The sequence below is a fragment of the Athalia rosae genome, chromosome 1 (genome assembly GCF_917208135.1).
Source record: "Athalia rosae chromosome 1, iyAthRosa1.1, whole genome shotgun sequence".
Taxonomy (NCBI): domain Eukaryota; kingdom Metazoa; phylum Arthropoda; class Insecta; order Hymenoptera; family Athaliidae; genus Athalia; species Athalia rosae.
Window position 1 is genome coordinate 31,608,683 of NC_064026.1, and position 15,749 is coordinate 31,624,431.

The 15,749-nt window shown below is 37.2% G+C and overlaps 1 protein-coding gene across 1 annotated transcript; it reads left to right on the forward strand.

Moving 5' to 3' along the window:
- Window positions 1–3,682: 3,682 nt before the first annotated feature.
- LOC105691559 (prohormone-3) lies at window positions 3,683–15,714 on the forward strand. Its single transcript, XM_012410097.3, has 6 exons — window positions 3,683–3,861; window positions 4,251–4,473; window positions 8,616–8,742; window positions 10,318–10,464; window positions 10,659–10,747; window positions 12,611–15,714. The coding sequence occupies exons 2-6, from the start codon at window positions 4,303–4,305 to the stop codon at window positions 12,752–12,754; spliced, it is 678 nt and encodes a 225-aa protein (XP_012265520.1). The 5' UTR covers window positions 3,683–3,861; window positions 4,251–4,302; the 3' UTR covers window positions 12,755–15,714.
- Window positions 15,715–15,749: the final 35 nt, after the last annotated feature.

Here is a 15,749-nt window from a genome sequence, read left to right on the forward strand (position 1 = left end):
ACCTTCCAAACGAGGAAATTTACAAAGCTAACATGAAGTTCCCTTGTTCGTGCAGCTGACTAGGGAGGTTCAACCATTGTCTATTCTGGAAGTACCCACTGCTCGTTCTGCACTTTCCGCTGAGAATTTATATATCCAACCAGGAAAAGCCAACTCGGACTTCAAAGAACTGAACATCTTTTTCATTCGTTTTACCGAGTTTCTCAACAAACGGGAAATTTTCACTCTCGTACAATAAACGGTGCGCATTGATCATTCGTTGGTGTAGTTTTCTCGAAAGTTTATTCCGTTTATGTTTCATAGTTTTCTATTAAAATCTGAATTTCGAACGGATGAGCTCAGAGAATTTTGAATTACATATTGTGAAATGGCGATTCCGAAAGAGAATTCTCATTTCAAAGTTCAATTGGGTAGGTTTCTGAAATCAATAAAATTATTTCTATTATACACCGCCTGAATTACTGATAAAATATCATCATTTTCACCCTGCGGATCGCACGTTTCTTTAATTTGGAAGAAAAAAACTGCTTCGATTTCTTTGCGAAGACGAAAGATCGCGCCAACCTGTCTACAAATCTTTGAATGCCGCGGCGAAACTAGGTATAGCTCTTTTACGAGTATTCCCAAAACCCACAGTTCTCACGTTTGGTTGATACAAGCCCTCTGACCTTGGGACGTAAAATATTTTATCGGTCCTCGGCTATTCGTACCCCGAAGGCACCGATCCTTCTGTAATCGAATAAGAAGCGCCTTAGGTCCTGTACGAGCTAATAAACCACAGCAAACGAAGTAATCTTATTACATGTACGAACACAAATATTGAAGATTTCAAAAATTTCGTTCGCTTACTATACCTAGAGCATGAAAACTATGATGATTGAAGGGAATTTGAAGAAAGATTTTGAACCATGTTCGAATTTTGAGTACCATATGATTTCTACATTCCGTCTGAATTCGTTGGTCTTATGGTAGCCACCCCATTCATCTGGTTTCATCTCCTAATACCATGTTATCTTAGAATGTTGGTTTTTGAGGGGGAAATCATTTCCAATCCGTTCATTATGTAATAAGTTACAATAACTTGCTAAATAAAATAATGAAAATTGAAAGCTCCAATAGCCGTAGGTGGTATGTACTTTTTCACATATGTATAGGCGCTTCGGGGAGAGATGAAAGGTAAAAAAAGATTGGAGAAGATAAACCGTCGGAGTGAACAGCTATTTCATAGCAAGTCTTTTTCTGCACCAGTTGACTGCTTTGAAATTAATGTTTCATTAAAAAAATTATTATTACTTCTACGTACGCCACCGGGGACTTCTGATACTGTTGACATGGTAAGGAAGATTTATTTATCCTCCAGGATCTCACGCCACGTTGCGGTCTAAATAATTTATGACTTTTGACCAGGGAGGTTCATCCCAATCCTAAACCAAAAGCCAAAATACTGCAAACTGTGTTTTGTCGGAATGGTGGACTTTGTGGTAAAGTTCTTTCTCAAAACAGACCCAATTTCGGGGGGTGTCTTTCTGCCTTTATCTGACCAGCCACCGAAAACCTCGACGAAATTCAAAACTTGATTTTCTTTGAACCTGCCTGATGAGTATCTTGTTTAATATTCGCAAAGACATATCCTCCGAGAGTAAAAAATTTCCGCTGTCAGTATAATTTGGGACGAACGTTGCACTGTAACGTTATCAGTCGGAAATCACATATTTGAAATTACAAAAACAAGAAGAAGGAAAAAAAAAAAAAAAAAACTTTAAATTAACGACCATACATGCGTCACGGTGCCGGTGTCCGACCACTTTTTTCCGTCACGACGCATATGGGTGTGATAACAGGGTATAATGAAGGTGTCACTCTAATAACGAACCTGCAGTAATGACTCGACGGCTCGTTGCATGTTCCTCGTATTATACATATACATTTTCTACTCACGTGTCAAAGTCTGCGTCTGCTATGGCTACCCCATAGTTAAAACTTGGGGACGAAGTTGATAGTCTCGGTGTACAAACACGTAAACACATATGCTACCTATATATACGTTGCTAAAATGGCTGCAGTTTCAACGATCCGTTTCGTAGAGAATTCTATAGGTAGAGCGTTTTATTCCTGTCGAATTCAACGCCCGATGCATATTTGAAGCGTCTCTCATAGAAACGGTTGATTTCAACTTTATCGTATGTACCTACTCGCCTGCTTTCCACGAAGCTTACGAAAATGTAAAATGGATACGTAAGCTCGGGGCGAAATAAATTTCACTTAAAACCTACCAACGATATTTTTGCGAGGGATTCATCACAGGGTTATGAAAATATCATTGATTATTCAGGCGATCGTTCACGAGGATTTCACGTAGTTATTCGAATGATCGAAGATTTCCAGTCCGTGTGTCCTATGCGAGAACGATGATGGGCAATAATGATCCAGGTAGAAAACACATCCGGAAAAGGTGAAGACCTCCTCGGGGCTGCTCTTTCCGGGGAAATTCAACCTCGGAATTTAGGTGTTGGATCAAATTTGCAATTCTGCCTTTATCTATACATACTTTGCCTTATAAATGCAAATCTTAGCACGCTCTATAGTCTGTTTGTTATAAGTTTCGATAAGCCATTGCAGCTAAAATTGTCTGGGAGAAAAAAGGTAACGAACCGCACACCGTATAATCGATACAGTTACGAAGCGCTTTTCTCAACTTTGCAGAAAACAAATTTTCACAAAATCACTTAAGGAATACAAATGAGATCGCGTCGTTAGTCGCGTTACCATATCGTGATAATGGTAGACGAAAAAGGATAAGGAATCCGATGAAACGTTGTACTCGAACACCTGATCAATTCTCCTTTTATTCACATTAATTGTATCTGCAAAAAAACAGCTCTTACTAAACTGAGAGAATTGGAACTCACTTCATCGGACATCCGTAATTCCTCGTAAGCAGACGTTTCTCATGAAGTTAGCGATTATTTATTTACAAATTTTTTGTCACTCTGCTTTTCAAATTCCGAGATTTTCATCCCAAATTCGACGGGCAACAATATTTTCGCAACTTATCCGTCTGCGAAAAGATCTTGCGCGGCTACCGCACGTGACGTTATTTTTTTCGAAATTTTTTTCACGTCTACAGAATCGAAATAAAAGTCCCTTTTTCCCCATATTTCATATACGAATTAAAAAGTGCTCAATGATTCGTTTTTCCCGTTTTCTCTGACAATGCGATACCTGGATTGATTGTGAGTTATAAATTTGGATGGGAGTAAATTTTTCTCCCTTCCACATACGAAGTTCCCAAAATGGAAGATGGATGTTCCCTCCGCATGGTTTACGCCGATGATCTTCGGTCGGCTGAAATTGACATCATTCTCTACGCACCGTCTAATTATTAGAGGCGTCCACGAGTTATTTTTCAACGAGGGGGTGGACGACAGCGACGGCGTACGTGTCGGGCTACCACACAATCAGTGTGACGGGGATAAAGGTTTTGCGAAGAGTGCTTACCCGTGACGCGGGTTGGAATTGAGTAAAAATATTGCAGCAGGAGTCATATTATACAACATTGGGTACTAGCTGACGTAGGTGTGGGTGCGGATTCGGGATCGTCAGCAGGTAGGTAGTGCCTGGAGATCCGGCGCAAGCGCTCGAAACCCAGCAAAGGTACCTCTGTGATCCTGGTGTCTGGTTGGGTATAGATTCCCCGGTAGAAGGCCGTCGGCGTTCAGTCCTCTTGCACCTCCGAACTCGGTTCGTTCGTTCACGACCTTCAGGTAACGCGAGTCCGAGAAAATTGAAACAAAAAAAATAAAAAAAGAAACAAATCCCAGCAACATACGAACGACCTTGAAGAAGGCGTAATCACATAATGTAAGTCGCATGACGTTCCGTATTTTTGTCATGATTCAGCCGATGCTCCACTGTACGCACCCCTCAATTGCACGACCTCAATCCCGCAACGATTCATCCAAAGGAATCGTTACCGCGTGTAATAAATTTTGCCAAGATCATTTCAACACTTTATTTATATCTACGCGTCATGGACATCGACCCGTTCATTTGTCGTCCGCCACTCCGTTCGAAGTGGAGAACATGTAGGTGAAGCAATTATTTTCAAGTTGGCTTTCACCAACGAAGACATTCAACTATTCGAATCCTGAGGTCTTAGCATTCCCCCGCTGCACTCTCGATCGATTTGACATTATTGTACCGCTGGTATTGATTTCCTCAAACGTTAGAACTGATGCATTTTGTTCCAGCGCGCGATATTGGATCTGACTGGACGAAAGCTCGTCAAAATATACAAAAAAAATGAAGTCCTACTCAGTTGTGACACTGGCGTTGTTGGCGTGCTGGGCCATGCAACCGGGTAAAGTTCTCGCCTGGGGTGGTCTTTTCAATCGTTTCAGCCCGGAGATGCTCGCCAATCTCGGCTACGGAGGTCACGGAGGTCATCGCGGCGGACAACCCGCTTTTCTCCAGGTAAAACGAATACCTTAGTTCAACCTCGATGAAACTGGCGCAAAAATATCCCTATCAGATTCTAAAGGGGAAAAAAAAAATACATCACGTTCTACGAATGATCTTTGTATCAGCGGTGACGTAGTCCCGCGTTTATCGGTATCCTGTAGACGTCGGAAATTTGCGCCAAAGAGCCGACGCGGGTTGCAAGTGCGATGCGTACGACGATTTATTCACCCCTGACGAATTGTTAGTTGAGAACGACTCTGTGTTTTGTTTTTGTACCGTTTTGTTTTCTGGTGCGAACAATCGTATTATGTCAAACTGTTCCGAGTTGGAAAAAATTAGGGTAGGAAATGAAACTGAGACTCAGGCTTGAATTACGTAAGAGGCGTTTTCGTCGTTGGCAAACGATCCATAAGCTTAATTTGCCTTGCGGCGTCCTAAGTTTGTCCCTGATTACAATATTGCGTGTTGAATTAACTACTACGTATGACAAGTTCTATAAATACGAGTACGCACAGATGTGGACAGAATTTGCGACTTTGGTTACTCAGGCTCGTATACCGTGTGTAACATAATCTCGCATGTCTAATGAAAATACTTTTCAATTCACAAGATGAAATACGTTGTACGACGCATCGGTTTCACGCGTTTGAATTGCGTTTTTTCGTGTCTAGGTCTAGGTGATAAAATTTTTTAGTGCAACGTAAATATTTTGTAGGAAGAAATTTACTGTCATATGAAAGAGACGAAAAAAGGATCCCAACACACTTTTCGAGGCTTACCATACGCGCGAGAAATTAGTGAATTTGAATTCTCTTTCACTTAATTTCGCAAGCTTGCTAATAACGTTTTCGTGCAGGGGGTAAAAGTGTTCTTATCAGTTGGCAGGTATCGCTATAATGTGTAGAATTTCTGCAGATATCAACGGTCGTATACACGTGGTAAAAATACTAGTCGGTAAATTATATGTGTACAAATTATTCGAAGAACAGGAAATATATGTGCACCGATTTACATAAAATTTATAATAACAAAGATCGATATCTGAGCGGTGAACTTTTCTCGGATCTCACCGCACGCTTACCTTCGTTTCAATACATCTAAAGAAGCATACGAAGTGGTTGGAAAACGAATTTTCGTACACGTTGCGATAAAATCTCCTCTCACAGCGGAACTTGAGACCGCGTATCTTTCGTTAACTTATATCGAGTACATGTCGGCGACTCGAAAACTGACATTAGAACCGTGGGACGATCAGCGATACGACCTTTCAAATATAATCCATAAAATTCGAAAAAGTTTACGTTTTTTGATCAAATGAAAATTTGCTCTCAATCCACTTGGATACCATGTGCGGTATGAGAGTAACATAATTTTCAAATGGTTCAGATCCTTGCTCCTATGTAATGCGATTGGGTGATTGGGGACCTTAGCGTAAACCTCACGCTACATCACCGTCACTACCTCCCCCGCGCATAAATATTCTAATATAATGAATTATAATATGTATTATGAATGAATATGCGCGTTATACATATAACAAAAAGTTGTATACGTTGATGAATTATTTATAAACGTAACTTAATTGGCTAACCGCTAAGATATTGCGGGCGTATATATTCATTCGAAAATAGAATTATTACGTATGTATGTATCATGCAATCGGGCGAGTGTAAATCTTGGATGAGTCGTGATATAGTATCAAATATTTGCATCCCACTTACGCAATTCATACATCGGTACAGCTGCCTTTGGAAAAACTTTATATCCAGAAAGCGACTCGTGAGTGAAGAAAATTAGAAAATTAATAGTCGGTGCTTGAATATCATGAAAATTGCATTGATATTTCACCGGCCTAACTGTCTTCCGAAAATTATCATTCGTGAAAGCATAAAATTTCATCCATGAATGTTAAGTAAAATCAGAACTGTTCAATTATTAATTACGACTAGAACTTTGTGACTGAACTGCATAATCTTCTATAGGATTTGCATAATTCGGTCTAACCGAACTGGGGTTAACGTAATCTTCTCGCCCAGTCAAATGTAGGAAAAATGATTGCCCGGAATGCGAAAGCCCCTCCCAATTTCGGAATTTGAAAAAACTCACCCCGTATGTGCACATGTGATCTATACGCGTTATATACACGTGTAGGTACAACGGGTGGGTTCTTTGTGTCATGTTATCTGTTGAATCTGTTGAATCTGCTCTGTTCGACAATCAATATATTCTCATCTCACACGCAGTAAATCCCCAACCCTCAGGGGAGCGCTTTAGGAATTTGGGTTAAATGGAATAAATCGTAGTATATATGTATAATGTACAGAATTATTCAGATATGCGTTATCACCACTTCCGCTATTTCTTTGTCACGTTGATTCTATTCAGCGGAGATCCAAATCGGATTTATTACAATCGCATCAGAACTTTCCTACTCGATATCGACCTTCCCTCTCGTTTTTCATCTTTTATCGCGATTAGTAGTATCCAGAGCGAGAAATGTAGAGCTTTTGAGAAAATTAATTGAACCGATCGAATGCTGTGTACCCCTGGCGTATATCGGCACTACGATGAATTATGTATTTTCAAATGGAACGCAGAGTTCTCAATCAGCATCGTGTCAACGACGAGGATAAATTTTTAATCATGGAATCACTTTTAACGCCAATTTTTGTGCGCGTGTATCAGGATTCCAATAAAAGATGCCACTCTCGAAACAGAGACCAGTTTTGCGGGGTTTGCCACGGAAGAAAAAACCATAATCGAATGAGACTATTCTGGTGTATATACGAGAAAAAGACCCCTTCCATCGGTCGTCAAATCTGTCACAACCGTTCGATAAATAAATTATCTCGTTTTATTTTTGGAAACTATATACGCGTATGGTAATTGCAAGAGTTATCGCCACGTACTCTAATCCCTCGGCAGTTTAATTTCATTTGCACCACGTCCGGACTGCAGGAAGTTTAATAATATTTCGTTTCTTTGTTTCTTCTTTTTTTTTTTTTTTGTTCGTTTAGTTAGCTGCAGAGTACTCGTAACTCACTCGAAACGTCGAGCGGCTCTTGCTCCCATTTTCACGCTCAGCGAACGATTCAATGGAGCTAATTTCCGCACATGGAAAGTTGAGTTATAATTCCGAAACAGGGACGAAGAATTTCAAGTGAAAATTTAACGATTTTTGTGGGTGCGGCTTCGATTTTCAACCTCAGTGATCACACTATCCGAAATTACTGAATTTTGCTTTTCGTGGGAACAGAATTTTGCCACAAAAAAATAGAATCGATCGGGCGAACATACAGCGTACACGATTCGAAAGCTTCTTCAAAATAACGAGAGCCTTACTTGCTAACAAAACCGAATATGCAATTCTTCTATTCATTTTTTTCATTTCCATCGCGCTTCTTATTCTTGTCTCATAATCTATTCATGCATTCCCAATTCGTTTCATTTTTTATTAAAAACTTTTTATCTCTACGCGAAAACCGTAACGATGATTTCATTCATAATTTTTACCATCATACTGAAACAGTAGGGGATGAAAAAAATTCTCATTGATGAAAGCACCTGTTTACACCGCGCGGCGTGACGTGTGCCTTCGATTCGTGATGCTCCGATAGGAGACAGAAATAAAATGAGGAACTTGACATTTAATGACCTATCGATTCTGCACCGATTGTATACTTATGGCATCCCCAACAGCAATTTCCAACCATTGATTTCACGTCATCGATGTTGCAGAGAACACTCTATGTAGCATGCCCATGCATGCGGTGTATGAAATATGTACAGGTTGATCGTTTTCAAATTATATTGATCAACGAAACACTCTGGGAAATCAAAGTCGAGTTGAGTGAAATTTTTACCTGGAAGAATCGGAGGTTTAGAGGTCATAGGAAAAAAAATTCTTGGAAATCGAATGTTCGGGGCAGCTTCTCTGAATAGTATTAATATTTTGCGAAGATTATGCGGAATAATAACTTTGCCGAGAGCTTTGCCTGATCTCCTCGAACGACCATTTCCGGTTCTGAATCTGAATCCTGTAAAAGCTCGATTTTTGAAGAAACGTAAAAATAAAAATTACCGAATATTACGACACCTTCCGTCTTTGTATTACATCAAACTGACAATATAAATCGTCTCTCTCACCTACACAGAAACTCGGCGGAGAACACGTGTACGGAGACTTGGTTGAGAACGAATTGGACGAACCGTGTGAGGGAAGACCTTGCGGAAGGAACGAATACTGCTGCCCAGGATCAATTTGCGTTAATCTGGATGGAGGTAAGTACGGCCATCACAGTTCACAGCCATCCGAATTCTACCTCCGAAATTCGTCTATGAATCCTGCCTTCGATTTCATGCATCATAATTGTATGATAGTCTACACATTCATGCGAACTCGATGCCAGTTTTACAGTGCAGGTTTTCGAAGCGACAGAGTAATTAATGCATCAAAAATCGGGTTAGAATTTCAAAATTCAGACTCCACCCCTTCGCGAATAAGAACTTCAAATCTTCTGCGCTCCTAGATCCTAGAACATCCTATCGAATTTTTGGAGTTCGTTTTTTTTTTTTTTTTTATACTTCCAAAGATTAAAACGATATCTGCAGAGGCTGTCGTAGTATTGAATTCCATCCGAGCGGAAGCTCATGGGCGTAGGCTAATGCCTGAAAATGAAATCCCTTTCATCTCCTTTATATATCCATTATGGTTAATTAACGCCATTATGTAAGCCATCAACGTTAATTCCCATCGGCAATATTGCGGGCTAATTATTCGTATGATGCTTCTCAAGAAAAGCAAATTTCAGAACGGATCGGAACGGAACGAAATGGGGGCGGCATTACAGAGCGAATGTCATCTATATTGTTTTTGTTTTTTTTTAGCGACAACAGTTTCAACAGCACTTCCGCTTATTGTTCATTTCGTTTTGAATATTCATTGCGGATAGTTCGACTGCCATGCACCTTTCGCGTGTCACCTGTAATATATTTACTCTAACCCTCGCTAAGGAATTTATGTAGGTGTATATATTATGCATTATAATTGTCGCGGACTCGATCGTCGACGGAAATTGTAAACTATAAAAATGACATTAAAATAACGCCGCAATTTTTCTATGCCCTGCGTAATATGCAACCATAAATTATCGCTCACATATTGTACATTAAACTATATATCATTCGTCTCATCATTCATTTTCACTCTTCCGTACTTAGCGAAATATCTCTTTTTTTCTTTCGTATTCTGAGATTAAAAAACTGGATCAACTTTCATTTGAAAAATGATAGGCGCTAGCAGCGCGCACTTTGAGACAAATTTATACATACGTAGAGATAAATTATACGTTATGACTGGAAAATTGAATTAATAAATATCATGGCCTGACGCGGGTACTTTTGAACTTTGCTTTATAGAATCGCGTTAATTATTACGCTTTGAAACAACGTGCGTGATGAAAGTGCTTTTTTTAATTCAACGGGAACATATAATATGTAACATACGCGTTATCTCTAATTCTTCGTACAACAAACAATGTTTCAACCATATTTTCTAGGTGCCTGTTGGCCTCGTTTCAAAGGTCATGGTTCAAATAAGTCACGTGCCGTATTTGTTCATTGTGTATGTGCTTTCTTTTTTCTTTCATCGACACTATCGATTTTTATATATTTTTTGCTAGGCTCGACACACTCGCGAAACTCGCGGACAGTGTGTTAAACGGTCCATCAATTTCAATGACGGAAAACTAAATCGTTAAGATCAGAATCACTGTGAGAAAATGTATGTACTTGTGTATTGTTCTTTGATTCCAATTGTTTTACAAAAAAAAAAAAACTTTTTGCTAACATTTTCAGATGTGGGATCCTGCATGTTCATGTTTGGGTTAAAACAAGGTGAATTATGTCGAAGGGATAACGATTGTGAGACTGGGTTGTTGTGCGCCGAAGTAGCTGGCGAAACACGTTCCTGTCAACCACCGGTTACCTCCAACAAACAATACAGTCAGTCACTCTATATAATCGTACATCCATATACGTCTATACTTACCCTTACCTTGACTTCAGATAAATTAACAATGTCGAAACGATCGCTCGATTCGATGGCCGACCCATACGGCCTCTAATCATACCTATACTACATTATAGGCCCCCCGGACGCCCGACAAGTATTTCTCAAATATGAACGTGTATTTCAGGTGAAGAATGCAATATGTCCGGGGAATGCGATATGAGTCGTGGGCTCTGCTGCCAGCTGCAAAGACGTCATCGACAAGCGCCGAGAAGGGTAAATTTAAAGACATCACTTTATACCACTCTTGTTATATATCATGATAGCCTTGTTCGTACTCGATTGGAAATGACCTGTTTTTACAAAGTTATCTTAGGAAAGGGATGACGGAATTGATACATGAACCGGCACCAATTAAATGAGTGGGTGAAAAATAAGAGAGTCAAATTTCTTCGCTGAATCTTGCCAGAATTTTTTTATTTCCAACGATAATCGGAAGAGAGCCGGACACATAAAAGATATGCTGTAGAAATTTGTAGATAAAAAACCCGCAGGAATAGATGTGCGGTCAGGAAATAATCATTATCCCTTTTTTTATTCTCACCTTATCTTGATAGCGTGGCAATAAATTTTCTTACAATATTTAGTAATTGCGCGAAAACTGAGGGTCTCCAAGTGTTTACTCCAGGGTAATAACGAGTTACGTGAGCTTATACCGCGGCTTTCCTCGACGGTGACCTCATCCCGAGGGATCAAAAACCGAGAACTTGGCCTCGAGGGAGATAAATTTAATTTACGCAATATTGCGAAACGGTGCTGTCGTCCTGGCTGATCTGACTATCCATACGGTGTTCAATTTCATGTAACCGACAACGGTCAATATGCGTATAAAGTACATAATTTGATTCAAAATTATACCTATGGTAAAGTTGACGTAATAAAGCAATTCATTTACCCAATTTCTACGTGCGATCGAACTAAAGCTCGCGCTACGAGGATAATGCTATACAAATTCGACGCATGCATCCCACGTCTTTCACCATTTTTTCGGGGGGTCGGACGAGACGCTCTAATCAGTCCCGAGAATTAATCTCATAAACCATACACCTGAAATGGGATGAGGAAAATTAAGGAGTTTCGGTCTCGGATTTCGGATGAAATACCTTCGAACGTGTAGAGAAAACTATCGAACGAAAAGTAATTTGCTTGGAACTCGAAATGTTGAATTCGTTTCGGCCTCATTTTTGAGGGTACAGATCGAGACATTCGGAGAAAAAGACGGTGATCGAGATCAAAGATGAATTTGAAGAATAAACGTAAAATCGGCAGGTTTCATGGACAGTCAAATCAATCAAATGGCGATATATTTCATTTCGCGGTATCAAACGTCAGCCGGGCTCTTCTCAAATTTTATAAAGAAGAAAAGAGAAGCTTCGTGTGGTTGGATTTCTGTGATATCGTAAAGAATATTTCATTGAATATCGACTAAACTGACACAGTATATTTTTTCCAATCGCTGAATACCCATTCATCATTTGTGACAATATTAAAACCACGGAAGACAAACACCGACGATGTTTATTATATTTGTGATCGATACATTTGACGTTGTATAAAAAGAAATTCGTGAAAAAAGCACCACCTCTACCTCTTCTCCGCCAAACATTGGTTTTTTTATCGGCATCGCGTAGAATACTGATCAATTACGTCTGAGCCGTTCCCAAGTTTTATGTGTTGGAACACCTATTTCACTCCATATAAAACCACTCGACGTGCCAACACAATGGTGAGGTTTAGGTAGCGGATAATAAAACCCTCCGAATTCCGATAAACTGTCCGTAGGTCTGCGGTATGGCGCGTCGTTTTCATCAAACTACAAAAGTTCCCTCATCATTTACCCCAACTAATTGTGTACGCCGTCGCACACGTGTTTTATTCTTCCACCCTCATCTTTTTTTCGCATCTTTCCATTGTACGTCGAATGATTTTGTAACCCTTATAGGTATTTAGCAAAGACCCAGAAAGTTCAAATTGACGCCCTGTATGCTCTTTAGATCTGCCTAAAAATCGTATCCGATAAAATTCTCTATGCAACTGTAACAGTTTTTCAACGATATTTACGATAATTTTATCCCGTAGGTTTGCTCTTACTTCAAAGACCCCCTTGTTTGTATCGGGCCAGTGGCAAGTGATCAGGTGAAATCAATTATTCAGTACACGTCAGGAGAGAAGCGAATTACTGGGCAAGGAAGTCGCATCTTCAAGAGGGCACCGGCTGCTTAAATTACTCGAATTTAAATCGTAAGCCACAAATATTATATTATAAGCGATCAGAAACCAGATTAATTATTAATATTACTATAGATATGTGAATTATATTGCAAAAAAAAAATCAACAATCTTTTGAACTCCTCACATCATTTGAGTGAAAATTATGTATCCCCTGCTGTAAAATATCTGCGCATTATTATTGCGATACTTGGATCGCGATGAACCTTACAATTAGACCTGTATTTTATTGACCGGCTAATTTCTTGTGATTATTTTTTCTTAATTTTTGATTTTTACAATGGCCATGACGTGACGAAATATAAATTGAATCTAATAAGTGGAGGCTGATGAAAAAAAATAGTTGGTTAACCGTGAGATATATAATATGTAACGATAATAATAAGGATAATAATGATATGATTAATAATAAAAACAATAACAATAATATTAATAATAATAAAAATGATAACGATAATAATAACAATTGATAATACTAATAATAATAATAATCATAATGTGAATGAATCGTAAATCAACATATCTCTCGTAATTGTAACGACTGAAAAATAATATACATACATATCAATATAATAGGTACTTAACCTATTATATAACTATATAACAATTAAATAATCTGCTATATATATAATTGTATTCAATTGTATTTAAGATACAATTATAATGTCACTCATATAATGGTGTAATAATTGGTGTATGTATGTTACTGTGAAACACCGAGGTTACTGAATGTCGATATTCTCTGGTGAATAAATTGGCGATGGTTGGCATTCTTCAATTTCGGTCTTTCACCGTCACTTATACATTAATTCAATCGAAAATCAAATTATGAAAGCAAATACCAGAAAAAAAACCAAAAAAAATAAAATAAAAAACAAACTTATATATATATCTGATGTAATACTGTGAACGTTTTGTCCTTATATAAGTATAAAAAAATCAAAGATCTCGTTTACTGGCTAGGCTGCTTATATATAGTATATTTATTAGGGAATATTATTATATAAAGGGACAAAAAAAGAGAAAATCAATTAAAAATTTGTGTCGATATTATCGCACGGTAGTGGCAAAAGACAAGTAACTCATTAATTAAAATGTATAATTACGTACGTAATCAATATATTCACGTAAATCTACGACCCATGGATGGGATTTTTAATTATATGAATGCGTATAAAATGATAGGAAAAGTCTGAGAATGAAAAATTGATAAGAGAAAAAGAGTGGTACTTTATAGACGCTCATGGCCATTTTATTAATTACATTATTATATTAATAATCTGAAATGTCCGTTTCGAAAATTTTGTCTCGCAGATGTGTTCGATAAACATAATCTATGTACAATATGCATATATATATTACATATCATAAACATTGAAGTGGGGAGAAAATCCAAACTGATTTCAAATTAAATTTATTGTGATCATATAGATTTTTATGTAGTCCAGTATTTTCTGCAAAGAGAAAAAGAGAAAGAGAAAGAAAAAGTAACAAAAATACAGAAAAGAAATTATCAAAATTGTCGAAAGTTATCAGATTACATTTTGTGTATAATAATAATATTAATATTAATAATAATAATAATAATAATAGACATAATAATAGTCATAATAATATGATTAAAGTAATATACACATATATGAATTATTACTTGAGATGGGGCACGCTCGTGCTCACGCAGATACATAATCTATATTCGTATATAAATTATACATTGCGTATCAAGTCCTGACAAATCAAACAAATGTGTACTGGAGATTTCTGAAGGACCTATAGATATTGACAGTTTTGCGATCGTATCTGCAAGATGACCGAAAAATCTCAATCAGAAGAAAAGCTTTGATGAGCATCTGGTAATTTTAAATAAATGTATTTTGACTAAAAAGTAAAAACTTTGAAAGAAAGTAATGAAAAGAAATCTGTGTGCTCTTGAAGCAACCATCGGTTTCTTTAGTTTAAGATATAAAAAATCTCGATGTTTCCTATGTCGTCTGTAAGTGAAAGTAAACATATCACGAAAATGCCTAAAGCATCACAAGTTTAAATATAATTATACATATATAAATTATATACGCATATATATAAAGTATTGGAAAACAAAGAGAAAAAACTATTCCATTGAAAGTATATTTTTATCTTCGATGAATTATTATATCAATACTCAATGTAATATTGAACTCCATATATTTGCATAATATTTATATATTTTATCGAAACGTTTACTATACATACCTATGTAGTTGTATAACTCTGTAAGATGAACATTATGGGAAAATTGTTATTCAAATTCAGTATTTTACTTTTAACTTTTCTTTGTTCCATTTACTTTTTTTTTTAGATCGTTATAGGCCTACAAAAAATTATATAAGTTACATACTTCGTACTGATATTATATTTAACATACGTTCAGTTATAAAAATCAAATACATATAATACTTATAATTATAGGGCATACAATGGTAACGTTAAGGAAAAATTAACTAGAGAAGTATTTGGATTATACAATAGATTACACAACATTCATTGACTTTGTTTTTTTTCAACTCCTACATGATATATATAGGTTTTTCATTATCCTTAGAAAACTGACATTTTAACAATATCAAGAGAAGACATCTGAAAAAAAATATGTGGTTGCACAAAAAGTATACGGAAGTTGAAAATTCAAATATGTATTTAATAATAAAAACATTAAATTATACAATTACATAAAAACACACGCACACAAATACTCGCGCGATTGATTGTAAAATCCAGCGACTTCGGCTACTAGGCGTTGAGTCAAAAGTACCTACATAAATAAAGAAGTAAAAACTTTAAATTATGAAGAATTTAAGAAATTGATGAACAAAAACAACACCTCTATGTATGAATATACGTGTACATCTGATATATTATATTAACAACAATGTTTCAACCGTATTTAAATGTGAAATATATCTATATATACTATATATATACATATGAATATATGTGCACGGCAAACTAT

Excerpts from the sequence above, each read along its gene's own strand:
- LOC105691559 (XM_012410097.3), top strand. The coding sequence starts at position 4,303 with ATGAAGTCCTACTCAGTTGTGACACTGGCGTTGTTGGCGTGCTGGGCC. Across the intron at positions 4,474-8,615 it reads GACAACCCGCTTTTCTCCAG|AAACTCGGCGGAGAACACGT; the intron begins GTAAAACGAATA and ends TCACCTACACAG. Across the intron at positions 10,748-12,610 it reads ATCGACAAGCGCCGAGAAGG|GTTTGCTCTTACTTCAAAGA; the intron begins GTAAATTTAAAG and ends TTTATCCCGTAG.